The sequence below is a fragment of the Mirounga angustirostris genome, unplaced genomic scaffold, assembly GCF_029215605.1.
Source record: "Mirounga angustirostris isolate CCGP_5_RB_7025 unplaced genomic scaffold, mMirAng1.0.hap1 SCAF_15, whole genome shotgun sequence".
In the NCBI taxonomy this organism is placed as follows: domain Eukaryota; kingdom Metazoa; phylum Chordata; class Mammalia; order Carnivora; family Phocidae; genus Mirounga; species Mirounga angustirostris.
The window spans coordinates 16551003-16572891 of record NW_026991723.1 but is presented as its reverse complement, the minus strand read 5'-3'; the positions used below and the strand labels follow the sequence as shown (position 1 = coordinate 16572891).

The window sequence follows — 21889 nt, the reverse complement described above, 5'->3', positions numbered from 1 at the left end:
TGGAATTGGTTTTCTGACAGCTTCTCAGTAGCGCCTGCCTGCCGTCCTGCCTGCCTGCCTTCCTTCCCTCCCTCCCCCCTCCCTCCCTCCCTTCCTTGTTGGTAGATTTTAGAGTTGTCTTACGAAGTTCTGAATTCTGAGTCCAAAATTAATCCTGCACTAGTATCTCTAGGAAAAGTCCACTGAGAAAGATCAGTTTTGTGCAATTTCAACTCAAAACAGAAAAGGTGAGTTAGAATATTTACCTACTGGAGTGAATGCTAGCACATTAGGAAAGCTGTAGTAATAGAGGTAAAGCACGGAGCGACTAATATGCATACATGTACAAGCACTTGACCTGAGCACGTATCTTTGTATTGCTTATAATGTAAACCATCTTTCTATTTGTTCGGAGCCTTGCTGGTCACAAAGTGCTTTTGTATACATCATGCCATTGACTCCAGTAAGTGCACAGAGCTTGGAACTAGAGCGGCTACAACATATTACTAGGTGATTTTAGATCATCTTTGTGAGGTTATTAAAGGATATCTAGAAAGATACGGATCTGAATGACCCTAGCAAAGAACTACAGTTCTTTGTCCCAGGACACCCTAGAATAGTGCACAGCCATGGACTAGTTAATACAAGAGTGTGGCCATGGTAGAGATCCCAGAAATGTGACAACTGGAGCTGATTAGCCCAGTCCCCATATTTGGGAAACTTCTCTTGAGATAGAAAGCAGGATTCTAGAGATAGCAGCCTCTTTTGTAGGTGGCAAAGAACAAGGGGGTGTGAAAATTTTGGAGGAGTCAAGTAAGACTCTCTCCAGTGCCCAAGGTAACCTGGTAGGCCTGGGGCTAAGGCTAAGGCCCCTTAGCAGTCAAAAACATATCTTCATTTTACAGCCTCCTCTTTTCCCACAAGAGAGACTCAGGGAGGTAGTCAGGTTGGAGTGGGCCAGTGAGGACAGGCGGATTTACCCTGAAGATGTTTCTGTACAGTATCCCATCCTTTACACTGAATGAACATGAACTCGGGCTATTTGGAGATTGCTTGCCACCCTCTTCTTGAGCTGTCTCTGGTGATTTTTGATGCTCATTTTAATCTGGTTTCTTGTTTTCGTTTTGTTTTGTTTTCAGGAGGGTGGATGGAGAGAAGAGGCTGGTGCATAGTTCTGGTTTGATTGTGCCTATTAACTTTATCACTGATAGGGTCATCCCACCCCACGGGTCCTCCTCCCTGTGAGGGAGGTGTGGTTGGCGACAGCCACAGGCAAGGGACTTGAGCATCTTGCAGAACAGCCTAGTTACCTGTAGGTCCCTCCTCTCTACCACCCTATCCTTGTCTTTGGGAAGTGGCTAAAACAGAGGGAATATTTGTATAGAGGGCTAAACCTCCCACCACGAGGTGGGAGAATCGTAATCCTTCAACGTCATTTAGTCCAACCCACCTTATTTTTCTGACAAAGACACTGAACCTCAGAAAGCTGAACTAATTTTGAACAAGTTCACATGGCTAGTATGTGGAATAAGGATTTTTAATATATGGTCCCTAAACTGCCTGCAAAGGGCCTGTGGTTGGCAGGGGTCGGAGGAGCAAGAGGTATTGGAGGACAGTGGAAGTTCCCAAGGTGTCTACCCTCAAAGCAAGGAAGGGAGAATGAAAGGCACTGGGCTTTCCTTTCCCCATGCTGCTTGAATGATTTTTCTCACTAATTTGGTCTATTTTTATCTATTTCAATGACTTACTAGACAGTTGCTCCTGAATCACATGCCTACCTGTGTTTGTTACTGGTACCACTGGGGGACAAAGGAAGTGTGTAGCTAGAATTGAATTCTATTCTCTGTACCATTTCTGAACGAGTCGTTAATTATGCATAGAGAAATGTATATTTATTAAATATACATGTGAATATGCATAGATAGATTTAAGCAGTTATAAAAGATTTATCTGTAGAAGCATATGCCCTTAAAGGTGCCACCTTAAGACCATAGCACCTGCTTGGGGTTCTTAATAAGTAACAACTGAAACACCAATGTTGATAGAATTCTCCCAAATAAAGCACGCTAGTGAGATCTTCTATGTTTCTATGTAGACTGGATAGAATTCAGTAGTAGTAAAAGGGACTAGGTCACTTTCATACCAATCTCTATGTAATCTCCTCTAGTAATACTCAGCTTCTGGAATAGGTAATTAAAAAAAAAAGGTTTCGGGCGCCTGGGTGGCTCAGTTGGTTAAGCGACTGCCTTCGGCTCAGGTCATGATCCTGGAGTCCCTGGATCCAGTCCCGCATCGGGCTCCCTGCTCGGCAGGGAGTCTGCTTCTCCCTCTGACCCTCCCCCCTCTCATGTGCTCTCTCTCTTTCATTCTCTCTGTCTCAAATAAATAAATAAAATCTTTAAAAAAAAAAAAAAGGGGGCGCCTGGGTGGCTCAGTCGGTTAAGCGACTGCCTTCGGCTCAGGTCATGATCCTGGAGTCCCGGGATCGAGTCCCGCATCGGGCTCCCCGCTCAGCGGGAAGCCTGCTTCTCCCTCTCCCACTCCCCCTGCTTGTGTTCCCTCTCTCACTGTGTCTCTGTCAAATAAATAAATAAAATCTTAAAAAAAAAAAAAAAAAAAAAAAGGTTTATGTCTAGTTTTTATGCTTAAAATTCTAGGCTCCATAAACAGAGCACACAAGAAATAGGAAATTAAATCTATATTTAAGATTATATAGGAGAGACCAAGGAATTCACATTTCTTTGTCTTTATCTGGAGAGAAAATTACTAAAAGCAACAGCAAATTCAGGAGATGTGTGTAAAAGGTAATTTATCCACTTAGCCTCACAGCTAATTTGATGGATTCCCCCCCCACCCCGTGTTTTTAAAAGCATATTGTTTGGCTATTTGAACTCTCTTGTTGTCTAGTACCTCGCAGATATGCTGCCAATCGTCTTTGAGCTTAAATGAGCTTTTGTTAAAAGTACTGGTCCTATAGAATCCCCCAACCCATCTAAGAGTTACAGTGGGGAGCACATATAGGAGCCTCCCCTTCCTTCTTTGCTCGCTCACTCGCTGGGGATCTGTTAGCCCGTGTCCTCTCCCTGCCACCCACAACTGCAAAATTTTATCCCCGAAGATACAACGCATCCTCACGCCAGCTTGAAATAAAGTTCCAGCTAAGCCCAGTTAATACTCCTGCCTAAATATTAATTTGCAGCTTACTTTCGTCCTTGTCTTATTTCATGACTTTTCCTCCTACGGGATTTTTGAGAAACCCAAGGATATAATTCTTGAAATGTTTCATATTTTTCTGTTTGTTTACCCGCATTTTGTTTTCTATTTCCAAGCCATGAGAATAAACCATTCCTGTTAAGAGATATGGCTCAGAGTAAGCAATACCTCCCATCTCCCTCACCTCCAGGAGGGTCTGTGGTACCATCATGTCCAAGACTTACAATATATGACACACTGAATTGTAATAGTTTGTTCTCATGTCTGGCTCTTAGCTGGTGAGGGCAGGAGCCATGATCTGCTGGTCTTGAAGGCCTGGCACATTTCAAAAATATGTTTTCCAAAGAATGCCTGGTAGTCTAGGGTAGTAGAGTTATCTACATCAGAATTTAAGCTTTGTCACCTAACTCTGTGTTCTAGAGAAATCCCTTAATTTCTTCATCTGCAAAATGGGATGATTTCTTCACTATCCACCTCTGAGGCTCAAAAAGGTTAACATGCATTTTCTAGATTTCTCTCCATACAAACCTAAGAAGTTTGTAGCTTCTTTGGTATATTTTTAGAAAGATAAGCTTGGATTTTCTGGAGAATATTCCTGACTCTCATGACATTCCTTTAACTCACTTTTTGGGACGAGTCTACTATTGCTTATACAGTTGTTTCATAGTTCTTACACATGTGGTTTGATTAAATTAATTCCAAGCTGCAAGACCATATTCTACATGAACTATTCCCAAAACTGGTTTTTTTTTTTTTATAAAGATTTTATTTATTTGAGAGAGAGAATGAGAGAGAGAGAGCACATGAGAGGGAGGAGGGTCAGAGGGAGAAGCAGACCCCCTGCTGAGCAAGGAGCCCGATGCGGGGCTCGATCCCAGGACCCTGGGATCATGACCTGAGCCGAAGGCAGTTGCTTAACCAACTGAGCCACCCAGGCGCCCCCAAAACTGGTTTTAAAAAACAGCTGCTTTTATGATAAACTCAATATCAGAATAATGTCCTGCTTGTACACAGCTCATTATTCCTTCAGAAACCAGGGGAAGCAGACCAGGGCTTCTAATAGCCAAGAATGATGTTCAAAAATTCTTTAGTGTCCTTTCGCCTTCAATTCACCCAGTGAGAATGTGGCTAAAATCAGATTTTCTATTTTGTCTGCACAGAGTTCTTTCTGTGACAGCTTGCCACCAGCCAGATTAGTATAGATGCTCATTAATCAAGGCAGGTCAAAATGTCAGCATTCTCACTCTGGGCGCTCTTTGTACCACCTAGAAGGATGGCAGACAGGCAGCAAACCCTGAGCATGTTTTGCTGCATGAATGCCAATTAACTTGTGAGGGGTTTCCCTTTGTTTGGTGGGAGGACATAGAGCATAATGGTCCAAAGAATGGCTTCTGATGTTACTCAGACCTGAGCTCACATGCTTATTTTGCTTTTTTACAGGTTTTGTAACTTTGGAGCCTTTTCTTTTTTCATCTGTAAAATGGACATACGGCTACCTCCGTGATAGGCACAATACAACTGTGATGAGAATTAAATGGAGGACCTTGCTCAGCACAGTGCAGGTGCTCAAGAAAAGGTAATTATATTACTTATAATAACCACTAATGTTATTAATTATAATGATATGAATCACATTGTAATACCAATTACATTAATAATAATAGTACAGCCTACGCTCGCTAGGTGCCCTCCTAAGAACTTATGAACATTAACTCACTTCATCAACACCCTCTTGTGGGACTATTGTTGTTCCAGGTTTACAACAGACCCAAAGAGATTAGGGAAATTGCTGTCGGGAAAGGAAGGTTTTGAACTCAGACAATTCTGCTTTAGAACCAGAGTTCTTCACCACCATCCCATACCACTGATGCTTTTCTGCTCAACGGTACTGCTGCGGACGTGGTGTTTTAGTACAATGAGCGACAGTTTTTTGGATGGTGCAAGAAAGAAGAGTGTACCGCAATTCTGTGGCTTGTCATAGGTTATCTGCCTTTGACACCCACAGCAGTTTGTGTCCACTAGATGGCACTGTTGTTCAAACGAAATGTGAACCAAGTCACTACCTAGGTTTGGGAGCCTGCTAAACTTGGGAATAGCAGCAGGGCAAGCCAGTTGCATCCCTCAAAGTCTGATGGAAGAAACCCCCAAAACTTCACAGCGTAGCTAGAGATCCCTAAATACTAATGGTATGGAGAAATAGGAAAAATATATGCTAGTTTTTTCTGGGTGTTGATGTCTGTAGAAACTCTGGACGAGTTTTGAAATCATCTAGTCCAAATGCATCAGTTCATAAATAAATAGACTGAGGGCCAGAGAGGAAAAGCTACTGGGAGATGCGCACCCAGACTTGATGGCTTTGGCTGTAGTTCTCTCTCCCTAATACTTCCAACTGATTCTAAATCACAAAGAAATTGTGGTTCCTGAATTCTTAGAAGCCTTTCCTTTGGGGTATGGGGCAGAAGACTGCCCAATGATTATGAATTTCTGCCTCATTATGTTTTATACGTATATTCAAAATCAAGACCAGACTCAGATATTTAGATATGAAGGAGGATAAAAGCAAAAAATGGTGCCTATTTCTTTTTCTTTTTAATATGTCTCCTTGGAAAGACTGAGTGACTCCACTTTATTTATTTATTTTTTTAAGAGAGGGAGACAGGGGGAGGGGCAGAGGGAAAGGGAGAGAGAGAACCTTAAGCAGGCTCCATGCCCAGTGTGGAGCCCGACGTGGGGCTCAATCTCACAACCCCGAGATCATGACCTGAGCCGAAATCAAGACTTAGACGCTTAACTGACTGAGTCCCCCAGGCACCTGGAGCGACTCCACTTTAAAAGACTGATCCAGTTGGTTGACAGTGCAGTTTGTGGATATTAAACCCAGAGCAGGTAGCAGGGTAATGGATAAGCAAAAGGACTGGAATCAGACTGCCTGGATGGAACCGAAGGACCCAGGAAAGGCCATGAGACACCCCTAAGCCTCTGTTTCCACATCTGTAAAATGGGAATATTTTTACTTTTAAGACGTTTGTGAAAATTAAATGCATGTGAAGTGCTTATGACATAGTTAAAAAACCAAGGTTAAGGGTAGCAATAAAAATGAGTATTTGTCACGATTGCTGATGCTTAGTTTTCTGTATCTCTCAGCTGTGAATGTCATTGCGGGTGCTTTGTCAACAACTGCTTTACTCACTGTCACATGCTAAATTGCTAAAAAAGAGACATAATGTTTCAGGTTTTGTAACTGTGTAACATCACATCTTCCTCAACCAGATGGTAGAAGTAGCCAAGATACATATGGCATGTACTTCATTATGTGTTCACATCAACTTTATTTAAAACGCTCGTAGGCTTTGGGCTCCTACTCATAGTTTAGACAGAGAAGGTGACTGGCATGCAAATAATAACCATTGAACACTTGCTGAGTGTCAAACATTGCTCTGTTTTGCAAGTATGAACTCATTTAATTCTTACTACGACCGTGTGATCTAGGAACTAATACTTTTCCTTTTTGAAAGATGAGCAAACTGGGATCCAGAAACTTGGGCTCCAGCTTAAATAATAAGCCAGAGTCAGCATCTGAACTCAGGTGGCCTGGTTCTGCCACCTCTCAGGGCAGGATATGAGGAGGAGGCTTCTCCAAGGTTCCTGAGGCCTAGCTCGCTTCCCTCCCACCCCCCCCCCCATACCAAATAACACAATGAAGCCTGGTAGAGCCACTGTTCGTGTAGCTCTTCTAGGCTACTGTTAACAGGCAACTTCATGACCCAGGAGGCTCATGTATTAAACCTACATCAATATTTTTATGGCAGTTAGTTAATGAGATCAACTGGTTAAACATTTAATAGACTCCTGAGCTTAACAGGGTAAAATAAAGCTGGCAATATTCAGTGTAACTTATTGGTTGCTCATATGTTCTGTAACATTCCAGACTACCCTCTTTTCACTGCCAGGAATTTAGACTCTATTCCCAGGTAGAATTCTTGAATTCAGATTTACAAGAGACATAGCGGTCTTCTGGTCTACCCCTCTGCCTTTAAAAAGAAGGAAACCGAGGTACTATTTGCTTCTGGCTAGTCCCAAGTTATCTTAGAGGAAGAGCTGGAGCCCTGTTCATTCAGGTATTACATACTGCTTCTACATCCCTTAGCTATTTTATTTTGAATAATCACTCTGAACACTTGCTGAAATTCTCCTGTTTATACCAATAACAGTTTTCCTTCAGTGACGAACCCAAATTCAACAGAGAGCATCTGTTCTTTACAGATAGCATCTTCCTGTTGATCATGTCTTCCTTCCTCCTTCGCTTGACATCAACTTTTACGGGGCAGGGGACCAAGGACGTTTATCACAAAAAATTTTTAGATCAAACAGTGTTTTTTACTAGAAGCCACGCACACAAGCCATCGAACCTAGACCTACGACCACGACCCTGCTCCACAGGACCAAGGCGACTTCAAAGCAGAACTGCCAAAAGGGAGCTGGGAGGCGACTCCCACTTACCGATTTCGGGCATCGTTATCCCTGGCGCCAGCTGCCCGCCGTTGAAAGAGCTATAGGTAAACAAGTTGGGGACGGACGTGAGGTCATAGATGGGCTCTTGCTTTATCTGTTTGATCCCAGTCATGTCAAGTCCTGACTGATCAGGGGACGGCTGGCCCGAATCCACGCTGTAATACCCCTCGGACTTGGGCAGGTCGATGACGTGTCCGTTGGCGTAGGCGCCGCCGGCCTCGCCGTTGAGGCTGCTGAGGCCGTTGCTGATGCTGCCGCCATAAACCCTGGCCAGGGCCTCGGCCTCCCCGCTCTGCAGCTGCCGCTGTTCCTGCAGCCGCTGCTGGTGCTTCTGCACCTCAGCATACAGGCTGTCCCTCTGCTTCTTGGACATCCTGCCGAACTTCACAGCTGCGCGGGAGGGCAGAGAGAAAAGCGGGAGAGAACGCTTGGGGTTATCATCTGGGCAAGCCCAGGGCTCGACAGCACATGCACGGAGTCCTAGCGCCCAGAAGCCCGGGAGTGCGCTCATCTGCAGCCCGCATGCGGCCGAAGGCTGCACTCGGGAGGGCTGGACTGGTTCATGTGCATAGTGAGGAGTAACTCTAAGCCACCAAGAAATGTCAAAACTTACCTCTTTCTTATTGCTATGAAGTTAGAAGGCATAATCCTGGTTCTTTTTTTTAAGATTTTATTTATTTATTTGAGAGGGAGAGACACAGCGAGAGAGGGAACACAAGCAGGCGGAGTGGGAGAGGGACAAGCAGACCCCCCGCTGATGTGGGACTCGATCCCAGGACCCTGGGATCATGACCTGAGCCGAAGGCAGACCTGAACGACTGCGCCACCCAGGCGCCCCTGCTGACATTTTAATAGCAGGCACTATTTGGTAGTTTTTGGTTTGTGGATTTTTTCCCCCACACATAAGAAGGAACCAGGATTGGGGCGCCTGGGTGGCTCAGTTGTTAAGCGTCTGCCTTTGGCTCAGGTCGTGATCCCAGGGTCCTGGGATCGAGCCCCACATCTGGCTCCCTGCTAGGCGGGAAGCCTGCTTCTCCCTCTTCCACTCCCCCTGCTTGTGTTCCCTCTCTCGCTGTGTCTCTATCAAATAAATAAAATCTTTAAAAAACAAAATGTCAACGAAAACAATGAATTGTGGATCACGACATCAAAAACTAATGATGTATTGTACGGTGATTAACATAATAAAATAAAATTAAAAAAAAAAAGTCAACCAACATTCATTCTTAGCTTCCCCAGCTAAGCACTAGGGTTACCAGATTGTTGGATGGGGTCCTATTATTTCACATTTTTTTTTCTTTTTTTAAAATTTTATTTGTGAGAGAGAGAGAGAGCACAAGCAGGGAGAGTGGCAGGCAGAGGGAGAAGCAGGCTCCCGCTGAGCAAGGAGCCCCATGCAGGACTCAATCCTAAGACCTGGGGATCATGACCTATGCTGAAGGCAGATGCTTAACTGACTTAGCCACCCAGGCATCCCGTATTTCACATTTTCTAAATAGCATATTGGGTAAGACTAAGGATGTGGCACAGGGTGATAAACACAATTTTAAGTAAGCATTTGTCTTCAGTTCGCTTTTGGGACCAAATTCGAAGAGTCTTTGGAAAATAGCAGTTATGTATATCCAGTGCTTGGCAAGTGATCCCACTGTTACCCCTCCTTTCTTGTTCTACCACCCTCAAGTTTTATATTGCCCATCTCTTCTGGAAAAATCCTTAGGCATTCTAAGGAAAAAGGAGGAAGAGGCTCTGTAAGTGGTCACAGAGTAATCTGATGGTGCTTTGATCTGAATTCATTGTTTCTTAACTAGGAGAGCTTAACCTCCTGAACTGCTATGGATATTGACATTTTTCCTCACAAGCTTTTTTAGTTTTCCTAAACTCCCAGTTTAGGCTGTGACTATTTTAAGCCAAGGGGCCATCTTGTCTGAATCATCAAACACTCCGTCGTTCAGCTCATGTTAATGGTGGGCACTGTGACAAACATGGAGTTTCCCCTCTGAGTTTCCATTTTCTTTTCATTCCTGACAATGTTCCCATCACCTTCTTTTAAGAAAAGATTTTATTAATTTATTTTAGAGAGAGAGAGAGAGAGAGTGAAGTGAGCAGAGAGAGGAGCAGAGGGAGAGGGACAAGCGTGGAGCCCACTCCAGGCTTGATCTCACCACCCTGAGATCATGACCTGAGCAGAAACCAAGAGTTGAATGCTTAATGGACCGAGCCACCCAGGCATCCCCCTCCCCCATCACCTTTTGTTATTGGGAGCCCAGGGAATGTAAAAAGAAGAAAGTGGAGGTAGAAGCAGGTCCGATTCCTGGATTCAGTCACTAGCGTTGGGGAGCTTAATTTCTGAGAAAAACTAAACGAGGAAGCGCTGAAGAGCTCTCCAGCACAGAGAGTCCTCAGAGGAGACTGCCTACTGTGAAAGAGCTACCATTTCCCAACACCCCTGTCCCCTGCCAGGTTCCATCAATGTTCATTATCTCCTTCTGGGGGTTACAGAGCTACCAAATTCTATCTAAGCATCGGCTGTTCAGAATGGAGACCACATTTCCCAGCCTCCCTCACTGGCAGGTGCAGCTATGTGACTAAGTTCTGGGTGGCAGGAAGTAAATGGAAGTGCCACTTATACTTCTGAGCGTGGGGACATGTGTCTTCCTCCTGCCTGCCTGCTGGAAGGTTGTGGCTATGAAGGCTGGATTTAGAGCAGCCCAAACTTCCTGTTTCTCCTTAATCCTCCTGAAAAGACTAAGTTCTGGTGCTGCCTAAATAGAAAAACAAAGGGGTGATTATATAGTAAGTTTTCTGACTGAAGACAATTCATATGTTTAATTCACACCAAACTCCCCTTACCACCTCAACTGTCATTTTTAGAGAGTCTGGAATCATTTAGATCATTGTGTTTAACTTTGTTGGTAGAGAAACGGTCTTTGTTAGATTCTGTTTCTCAGACACACATTTATGTGCTATGATATTTCCAGTTTGTCCATGGACCATATTCTAAAGAAAATTTTAGGGAAAGCATTCTTTGTACCTTTATATTATATCTTTACAAATAACATATATAACATTATAATAATTTCATAAATAAATTTATAAATATGTAAATTTATATGTTTTATATACATATAAATTCCTTCGGGAAAAAACTTTTTGTATAAGAAAAAATAAACCATGATAACTTTTGATTCAGAAAGAAGAACGTTTTCCCCCCCAAGAAATTAACTGACACCCTTCTTTATTTGCTAACCTGTTCTTTGCATTCATGTAGGTTCAGTACAGCCATTTATTACAGAGCTATGCAGGTGGATATAAAATTTCTATCTATTGTAGATCAAAATTTTATTTTGGCTGGAGTAGATCTACTTTCTTTTTTTTTTTTTTAATTTGAGAGAGAGGGAGGGAGGGAGGGAGGGAGACAGAGAGCGAGCATGAGCAGGGTGGAGAGGTGGAGGGAGAGGAAGAAGCAGGCTTCCCCCTGGGCAGGGAGCCCCATGTGGGGCTTGATCCCAGGACCCCAAGATCATGACCTGAGCCCCAAGCAGATGCTTAACTGACAGCCACCCAGGCACCCCATGGAGTAGATCTACTTTCTGAGTTACTTTAGTAGAATAGTTTTGCATTTGTTTGTTTAAAATCTATAAAGAAAAAACAACTGGGGTTCTGAAACTCCTCTCTCACGAAGACATAAATGCAATGTCTCTTTTTAAAACCGTTTCCATTTAAACCTTGCTTCCAATTTCCATACACTCTATATTTAGGTGAAATATACATTGCGGTGGATTGATTGCATTGATGACCCTGATTCCTCTTACCTATTCCCCGCACCCCCCCCCCAATACGCAAGGCCCTTTCATTCTCCGCAGACCCCCTGCCCCACCCTTGTCTCAGGGTCATGTGACCTGCTTGGGGCCAATGGGAGATAGACATGTGACACAAACAGAGGCTTCAGAGGTGTTTGTGTGATTGAATATTTCACCAGGAAAAGGACATGCCTTAACTAGCTTGCTAGAGGATAAGGTTTGTGAAGCCCAGCCCCAGCCACCTCGATCTTTCCAGACAAGGCTTTCCACCTTCAGTGGAGGCACAGACTGACCTATAGCCAGCGGCTGATGAATGAGTGAACCCAGTTAGGACCCTACATTAAATAATTTTAGGTCCAGAAATCTGCTCTTAACCATAGATCTCATAATCAAAGCAAACGATGTCAAATAAGTATGCTGTCAAGACCTCTGCCCTGGTAAACTTCTGAAAACCCAATGGTAAATAGTTATGCCCTTTCCAAGGTACTGACTTACCAGGTCAACGAACAAACTGAAATAGTTTCAGAGACAACTTAAAGCTCTCCTACATTTTGGAATTATCCGTCTTCATCCTAAATCAAGAACGTTGCTGACAATTACTATAATACTATTTTAGAATAAATTTTCCACTCATTTCAGAAACTTCGGTGAGCCAGTGTTTCAGTTTTGTGCCCCTTCCTGTAACAAAAGTAGTGACATATTTGGGGAAAAGGATTCCAGTGCATGGAACAAATAAATCTACTGAAAACTCTCCTTAAAAGGCTAAGTTCTGGCGCCCTCTTGACATTTTATATATATATAAATAATTCCTTGTCACCATTTGTAAAAAAAAATTTGTTGTATTAATAGGCCTATTTCTAACAAAAGCCATATTACTATTATATTTTCAAGTATTAGCATTCTTCTTACCACTACTCATTAATCAGAATGGCACATATTTTAAGTGTTTGCCCCTCTCAAACTTGAATTATTCTGTTGATGATGTTCACTTGAGTATAGAGGCAGCCACTTGTTAAACTGCTAGCTCTCAAACTCGCATGATTCTGTATACATCACAAGTGCTTTATAAATATTCAGGGATGATGGTATTTGCTTATGATATGCTCTTATCACTCATCTTGATCCCACACTAGCAAGGAACAATTTTATGCAAAATATTGGGAATCTTTTCATATTTATTTGGATTGTGGGATTCTAAATGGAACAGAAGCTTTTTGGAGTAATTACAAAACAAAGTCAGATTCTTTGAAGATTTCTACTTACCAACCCATGACATCTGGATATGGGTTTTTGGCTTCAAGAGAACCCAATTGTAGAACTAACATAGTCATTTTGGAAGTTATTTTATCTTACCATCTTTTGGTTGTAAAGTTCTCTATTCTTACATCTTGCTGCTTACCAAGGAAACCGGTCTTAATTTAACTCTTTTCAATTCCAAGGATGTGCCTTTTTTTAGAGTGCTCTAAGCTTTGTAGAGAAGATCAGATTCAACCTACCCAACCCTATCCATAATTTAAAACTATTCTCTCTCATCCCTCTCCTTTCCCAGCAGAACTTCCTGTGATGCTCGAATGTGCTCTACGCTTTCCAAGATGGCCGCCTCAAGCCACATGTGGCTATTGAAACACACACTAGCTGAAATATAGCTAGTGTGAGTGAAGAGGTGAATTTTAAATGTAATTAAAGATTAAATTTAATTTTATCCAATTTAAATTTAAACTTAAATTTAAATAGGGACATGTGGATACCATTCTGGATATTGGACAATGCCATTCTGGAGAAGTAGAAGCCTCATCTGTTAAACCTGTCCTTGTAGGGCAGCTCCTGTTTTTTCACAGATGCATGTCATTTAGGAGGGCACACACTCAGTTATTGCAAGGTGAGTATCATGCTTTCTCTTTGGGGCCCCAAATCTTCCTACTGACACCAAGCATTTTTTTTTTCTGGGTTTTGTCTGTTTGTAGTAGTATAGTTGGAAACAGTTATCCTGAAGAATCCTGCAACTAACGTTTGTGAAGGGTCCATTAAAAAGAAAAATAAAAAAAGATGGTGGAGAAGATTTGGTGGGCAAATTTGTTATTGAGTTTTTTGTCTACTCATATATGGGCCTTGACTGATAAACCACGATAGAAGTGGAAATTCAGGAAATAATGAAAGTTCAGTGATTTTAACAGTTATATCAAGGTATCTATCTACAAGAAGCCATGTTGCTTTGGCGACCAGGTTAGGTGAAATAAACATTCTTGGTGCCACGTATAATTGATAGAAAGCAAATGCAAATAGCAAAATGAAGATGCCACTTTTTGTCTGAAGGAAGATGGGCAAGGTGTATGTGGAAAGAAGTTAGGTGTGAGGGCATTTTACCTTGGCTCCTGGTACTTGAAAATACTTGCCTGATCAGTAGAAGCTAAGTATAATAAATTAGTGGCAGGGAAAGTACCACCTCTCATTCTTGAGTCCTAACTAGACATAGATAATTAACCATAACTTTAGGGCTTTTGAAATCATCAACCCACAAACAAGGCATTACATATCAAAAGATTAAACCTAGTCAGATACCTTGGTATTGATATAATTTATTTGCTATAAGGTACCCTTTATGATGAAGGTTTAGACGAAACTTCCTCTACATAATGTAGTCAAGAAGAATCGTTTTCCCTTAGAAAGAATCATCTTTTGCTTCTGCTGGAGCCTCTTAGCCTCCTTCCCAACCACTACTCCCATCCCTGAGCATTTCTCCTCATTATTAGTTTGACATAAGACATGTTTAGGACATCTTTTTGAAGATGTCTCTGGAAGCCTCAGGACTGTCTCTGGACCTAAATCTAAGATGGATCATTATCCTGCATCCCCAGGATCCCTAGACATTGTATTGCTGTTACCTGCAAGTTTATGTACAGTAAATTTCTTCCCCCTTGAGAGTAGACTGGGGCTCTGTCCATTAAATAACCCTTCCTCCCAACAATTTCTTTTATGCCATGGGATTCAGACAATCTCCTAGATTTTGAGAACATTGCCTATTTCTTGTGCATAATTCTGTTCACCAGCATGGACTCCCAAGACCTGCCCTTCCAAAAGAGATACTTTCTTTTATTGTAGGAAGAAGTAACAAATACAAATAACCAATGGCTTATTCTTTTTGCTCAATTATTAATATATCCTGCCAATTCATATACTGTCAATTAATATGCTGCCTCACTATGGTGAAAATGAGGTATAAAATCATCAACTCAAGTTCCCATACAATTTCACCAAATAAATCCTTAAAACCACTAAATCCCCATCCTCCACCTTCTTCACTTTAGTTATGTGGGAGTACACAGTGCAATAGATTTACCCTAGGAGTAGTCTACACAGTTAGCAAGTCTAGAAAAACAAACAAAAAGTCAGTTAGTTAATAGAAAAGTTTTGGAAACTTCTATCTCTGCAACTTTAGAAGCTATCTATAAACTGAAGGGCTCAAAGTCAGATTCTTTCAATGTTTTTGGTCAAATTTGTCTCCTGGGTATACTTTTACTCAAGGAAAAGTTAGGTGTGTTGGGAAGTAGAAAAAAGGTAAACAAAAATTTATGATATAAGTATTCTGAGAATGCAAGCTAAGAAGTAAGCAGTTTATATGTTTAGATATCAAGACTTATGGAGAACTGATTTCATTCAAATGAGTAAAAGGCTCACAGTAACTCATAAAATCCCTTTATACCAAGAGATGGTGCATGCCAATTACCCATATTTCTTTAAAGTATGAAAGCCAGCCTGCCTGCCTGCCTTCCTTCCTTCCTTCCTTCCTTCCTTCCTTCCTTCCTTCCTTCCTTCCCTCCCTCCCTCTCATTCATACTACCTTGAACTTCATTAGACGGAGTGTGACCAGAGGTAGAGAGTCCACAATGATTCACATAAAGAGAAAAAGTCCAGGGGTACTGTCTGTGTCTCAGGCTCCAGGTAAAAGAGAATTCCACGGTTCATTCAACAAACCTAAATAGGTGCCTGCTTTTAACCAGACCCTGAGGATACAGTGAGAACAAGACAGAAATGCCACCAGGACTCAGGGTTGCTCACAACCTGATACAGGAGTGCTGTAGCCAAAGTCAGTGGGGAAATAATTAGTTGAGATGAGTGCTTAAAAATGGAAGCAACACTAGATGAAATTCTTTGTGTGAGTTTATTTGTTCTCTTTCATTAATCTAAGAAATTCAGTTGGGGACCCACCTCACCCATTTGGGCCATATTATGAGAAGGACACCACCCACACAGCCCTTTTAGGACTTGGACTTCTGTTATAGCCTTTGCAATTTTCATGATGCTTCACAAAAGTCCATGCCCAGTAGTAGAACTTCTGGGCTTCCTACAGAAATGCATGCTGTTCCTTAACATCTCCACATACCAAGCAACCTGTGTACCTGTCAGACTTACCCAGTGACCAAATGGTCCCAGTTTGCCTGAAACTCTCCCTGGTTTCAGCTCTGAAAATCTCACATTCTAGGAAACCGCTCATGCGTGGGCAAACCTAGATAAGTTTCAACCTAGGCCTCTGTGGCTCTCACCAAACCTTGTTAGCACAGGTTGCTCCCTGAGTTATAGTGAAGTCTTTCCTTTCTTCCTACTTCAGAGGCAATACAATGTTTTTATACGTTCTTACTTTTCCTCTTCATGCACTACCAGCACATCGTTTTCTTTTCTTTGTATCCCCAATTTCCTTTGTCTAGAATCATTCTGGTGGTTTAAATAGACTCCAGCAAAGCATCCATGTGAAAGCCTTCAAGTAAGAAACAAGAAGTCAGTGTCTCACCATCTCTCGACATTCCCAGGGCAAGACACTTTTGCAGTCGGCAGTGTTGGCAACGGTTTCTGTTGGTTCTGTCGATTAAACAGTTTCTCTGCCTTGGGCAGGAATAAGAGGCATTGTTTTGCTGGCTCCTCCTGAAGAAGCCCTAGAAGCCAAAAGAGAATGGGAGGGAGATCGATTTATAAGAAAGAAAATGGAGATAATTAACTTACATCTTTGCTACATTTTCTACAGTGACTGGAACGGAGTTTAATTAAAAAAAAAATTTTTTTTTTTTTGGACACTTCTCCTTGGTTAGCTTACAGATGTTTCTACTGGGGGGAAATATGTACTATTGACAGAGAGCTGAAGGTATCTTTCATTCATTCATTTAATCAATGTTTACTAAAGACATTTGTGACCTGTGTTGTTCTATACAAAGAAAAACAGAACAGAGCTCCTGCCCTCAAAGAGCAGTGAGTGAAGAAGGCATGGCAAAGGACAGTGTCACTGCCAAGCCAAGTAGGACAAAACGTGATGGGGACGATAACACAACCTTATGGTAAGTGCTGTGGGGGTGAGGAACTTGGGATGTTGGTCATAATAGCCGTACTGAGGGCAGGCGCAGCATGTACCACGATCTTCCTAGTTTCTAAGATGCATTTTTACCTATTTGAAAAATTTTAAATTTGGCCAGAATGCATCTGGGAAGGTTGTTTTTTATTTATTTTTATTTATTTATTTTTTTAAAAGATTTTATTTATTTATTTGACAGAGAAAAACACAGCGAGAGAGGGAACACAAACGGAGAGAGGGAGAGGGAGAAGCAGACTCCCCGCCGAGCAGGAAGCCCGATGCGGGACTCAATCGCGGGACTCCAGGATCATGAACTGAGCCGAAGGCAGTCGCTTAACCAACTGAGCCACCCAGGCGCCCTGGGAAGGTTGTTTTTTAAACCAGAGATGTGCCTTATAATTAACCTCATGTTAAAAAAGGAAATATGGTATATAAAGTCTTCAATAAAAATAAGCAATAAATAAAAGCTGAACTCATGCTCTTTGCTTGGCTTCAGGCTAGGGAGATGTACGAGGTTTTCATGCAAGTAAGTTTGGGTTTTTCTGGTACAAACTTAACTGCCATGGACCATACACTACCCTCCTAAATAAATCCATAGCTGAGTTATGGATTAGTCATCTTACAGAAAACCCTACAGGGGAAATCTGGGTTTCCTCAATTATCAACAGAAGGATAGAGCAGGGTTGGGACTAGGGTTGCAGCTAGTGAGGCAACCATCTTGGCCACAAAATTTAAGAATAGTCAAAAAACTTGTTAATCAGGATAAGTAATATTTTAACACATTATATTAAGAATCAACATTAATGCAAAACACCCCGAAAAGTTTAAAGAGGATCAAGATTATCGATTTTCCTTTAGTTTGGGGCTCTCATATGGCATGGTGTGGCACATGAAGAGAGCTTGGCCACTCTTGTGAAGAACTTCAGAAATGGATGTGTAGCCTGGTATCTTTTTAGAGAGAAAAAATGCCAGCCTGTTTTGTGTTGTAAGCCTCAAGCCATTCAAATCAAGGAGTAGTTTGGTGCCCACAGATCCATGTGTATTACTTAGATAATATGTTGGGAACCATTTGTATAGGGAATACATCATTTCAATCCCTGGGAGCTTGGATGTGAGCTCTATTTTAAAGAGCTCCATGAATTCATTCGAACTGGACAAATGGTTCCCAACATATAATGGTGCGATTTATGATTTTTTGACTTTACAGATGGTGTGAAAGCAGTACGCATTCAGTAGAAACCATACATTGAATTTTGAATTTGGATCTTTCCCCAGGCTAGTGAGAGGCGGTCTGGTGCGCTCTTGTGATGCTGGGTAGGGCTGCAGCCCCAGCTCCCAGTCAGACTGGTGATCACGAGGGTCAACAACCCCATGCACTCCCAGCCATTCTGGTTTTCACTTTCAGTACAGTATCCAATAAATTACATAAGATATTCAACACTATATTATAAAATGGGCTTTGTGTTAGATGATTTTGCCCAACTATAAGCTAGTATTAGTGTTCCAGGCACATGTAAGGTGGGCTAGGCTAAGCCATGATGTTGGGTAGGTTAAGTGTATGAAATGCATTTTTGACTTAAGATATTTTCAACTCACCCTGAGTTTGTAGGGACATAACCCCCATGTAGGTCAAGGAAGATCTGTACCATCAAAGCTGTCAGAAGCCATAACTTCAGCCCATCAGTCTTGATAAAAGAGGATTTGGAATTTACATTTTAAGAAAGAATTGGTGGTTTTTATCTTTGGATACTCTAGTGCCACTTAGCAAAAGAGCTGACAGAGAAGACTTTTGAAGTCACAGCTACAGTCCTAATTTAAGGCAATTTGACATTAATTACGAGGCATTTCTTGCTTATCTGTTGCTCATTATTGCAAATGAGGTCTTTGGCATGAAAAAGAGATTCTGTTTCAAATTTTATTGAATGAGGAGGAATTTGAATAAGTGCACAAGCTGAATTGAGGTTATTTGAAATGGGTTGTTTATGTTGACTCAAGAACTGTATTATGAAAATTCAGAGGTTGATACTGAACGTGGGGATTCTGACATCTTATTCTGAACAGAGTTTCTTGAGTTTTCTATTTGGAGAAAAATGCAGCATATTTACACATGTGGGTTTTCCCAGGAAATAAAAAAAAGTAGTGTCGTGTACAATGTCATTTTGGCTACAACTTCAGAGTATGCTTCCGAACAGCAGTGTCATTTCTAGGATTGTGTCTTCTTCCTTTAAATAGAAAAGATGACAGGAACCTACACACTTGTTTCTGACTATTGACCTGTTGGAATATATGTGTTCCATAGTTAAATCTTCTGGAAATTACTGTTTAAAATGTTTTGCTTGTTAACATGAACATAAGCTCATATTTTGAAAGCAGGCATTTTCTTAATAGAGCTTATACAATGAAACACAAAACAGCCACACTTTGACACTGGTCTAAAAAAATGTATTTGGTGGATTCTTTGTAAACTAGACCAGAGGCCTTAAAATTGCATAATAAACCAACCCAGTGGTGGAAAAGCTTTCCCTGGAGGGTTCAGATTCTAAAATTATTAGCGTTTACGAAGAAAACTATTTGTCCACCTCCCAGAGGTAGTAATAACTTACTCTAAGGAGAGTAAAAAATTGTTTTTCTAATTTTGCTTTATTGTTTCTTCTGATGAATCGGAAACAATTGCATTAAGGTGTGATAACATGCGATTCTCAATTGTAGGTCTGCAGAGGAACAGAATGCAAGGCATGTCTCGTGATGTTCAAATATGGATTATCACTAATCACCTTTGAAGCAGGCTGTCAATGGGTTAGTTACATTCATGTTATTCTTCCCTCTCTGCATCCTTTTCCCACTTTATTTTCATTTATTTCTTTTTCTTTGCTTTGCTCCCGTTTCAATTCCAGGAATCATACTTTTTGGAGACTCTTATGAAGACACTGCCTGTTTTTTACATAGCACTATTTGATGGTTATGGTATGTTTTATTTCAAATATATTTGAATCTGTTAGGATTAAGGTTGGTTCTTAGAATTTATGATTGTGCTACATCTCCTTCAGTCTACTGATTTAAAAGACATTTTTTAATTATTTTTTTAAGTAATCTCTCTACCCAACGTGGGGCTCGGACTCAAAACCCTGAGATCAAGAGTCGTGTGCTCTACCAACTGAGCCAGCCAGGGGCCCCCAGTCTACTGATCTTAAATTGATGATTCACTCTGCTTCCATCTTTGATCAAAAATATGATTGCTTTCACCATTAACTTTGCCAACATATCACTTTTCACTCGCAGAGTGTAGCTGCATTTTGTTTGTTCTGTGACATTTTGCCCTTTGAAATTAGGTGTGGAATTGTTTTTTATTTCCTCCGTGGTATTTAGTCTCTTGCTTGTTTTTTTTTTTTTTTCTTTCTAAGGAAGAATTTTAAAAACTTACTGTGAACTTTCAAGTTTCTCTTATTTCAGATTAGGTCTATGTTAACTGCTATTTTCAACTTCATATTTTAAGAGCAACTTCCTCATAGGAACTCGTTTGTCTTTGGTAGGGTTGGTTGAACCTCTCCTTGGAGAGGAACACTGGATTGAGAATGAAAAATCTTGTGTTTTTGGCCGTATTTTTTTTTACTAACGAGATCAGTGACATTGGCCAAGTGATATGATCTTGTTTACACCTCATTATCTCATTGAAAAATGAGGTTGGGGCAGATAATTTTTAATTGATTTAGAGATTATCTGGTACACTTCTGACATTCCATGCTTCTACTTTTATTTTTCTGGAATGTGAGAATAAAGGATGGCCATATGCATATTGCAACTGTTACCTCTGACTTCTTCCTCAAGCAGATAAATAAATCTAGGCCATTGGCTTGCCATCTTTAACCTTTAGCTGTTTTACCTAGTAATCAATGCCCTTGAGTTTACTCAAGATAATACTGTTAAAACAGCAAGAAGCTGTATTTCTTTCTCTGTAAATGTGACTAATTCAAGCTTTTAAATACCAATCCATTTTTAAGTAGCTGCTGACCAGGTAAGCAATCACGAAAAAGCTGAAAGGCCAAAGAACAGAAAACCAACCCACCCACACACCAAGCAGAAATTCCCACATGTCAGCAGTAGGCACAAGCATCCTTCAGCGGGCCCTCTTTAAAAAGATGTCACCACGTGCACGGGGAGGTATACGGATGCCCGAGGCAAACACGATGCTGTGGGCAGTGCTGTGTTGAAGTCTCCTACCTTGCAGCCTTCACACGTGATCACTCCGTAGTGGATCCCGGAGGACTTATCGCCACAAATTTTGCATGGTATCACTTCAATTTGTGCTGAAAGGGGAAAAGAGACATTTTGAGCTTCTTCCTTTTGCTCTCCTGTCTCCCTCCCCACCTCTCCCGGCATGACCTTCGTGTTTGAGGACCCTGGGGTGGGGTTGCCTGCCACTATTTGAAAGGCTTCCTGATGTTTCTTGCGAGTGAAAGGGCAGCTATCTACCACTGTTTGCTTTGTTTTTCTAAGACTGAAAAATATAACCAGGTATGAGAAGTTTTCTAAACTCCTAGTTCACTGTGAAAACGTCAACGGTGACAATATTATTGAGCATACTCCACATGACCATGAAAATAATAAAAGTTGTTGGCACAAGATATGATCTATTTATGACACAAATAATTTCACTAATACAACAAAATTAATACATGGAGAAATCCAGGGAAAATGATAAAAACAGGTGGCTACTAGGACTTCAATACAAACAAAATAATTTCGTGGAGATGAAGACATTTGGGCTGATTTTGAAGACTGTGTACCATGAGGTTAGGCTGATGTGAAGGGCAAAGGGCATTTCTGCCAGCAGAATGGAATAGAAGCGGTCTGGAACGACACTGGCTTGTGAGCGCTGGGACAGACAACTGGGCTCCACTGGAAACGAGGGCCATGTGGTTGGGGAGGGGAAGTGATATGGGACTGTGGAGCTCCTGAGAGTTAGGCAGAGGAATTTTCACCTGATACTGCTGGCCATAAGGATCCAAGGAAGGGAACAGGGTGAAGACATGATGGAAGAAGGGGTTTG

General features: G+C 41.5%; 1 protein-coding gene across 2 annotated transcripts in view; it reads right to left on the bottom strand.

Moving 5' to 3' along the window:
- Positions 1-21889, bottom strand: part of RORB (RAR related orphan receptor B) — a 207276-nt gene that overhangs the window by 48360 nt on the left and 137027 nt on the right. For both annotated transcript variants that reach the window (XM_064578971.1, XM_045883647.3), the window contains exons 2-4: positions 21061-21146; positions 16291-16432; positions 7693-8094 (exon numbers count right to left, since the gene is read on the bottom strand). In XM_064578971.1, coding sequence (XP_064435041.1) covers positions 7693-8094; positions 16291-16432; positions 21061-21146 — 630 coding nt within the window. The remainder of the gene's footprint in view (positions 1-7692; positions 8095-16290; positions 16433-21060; positions 21147-21889) is intronic.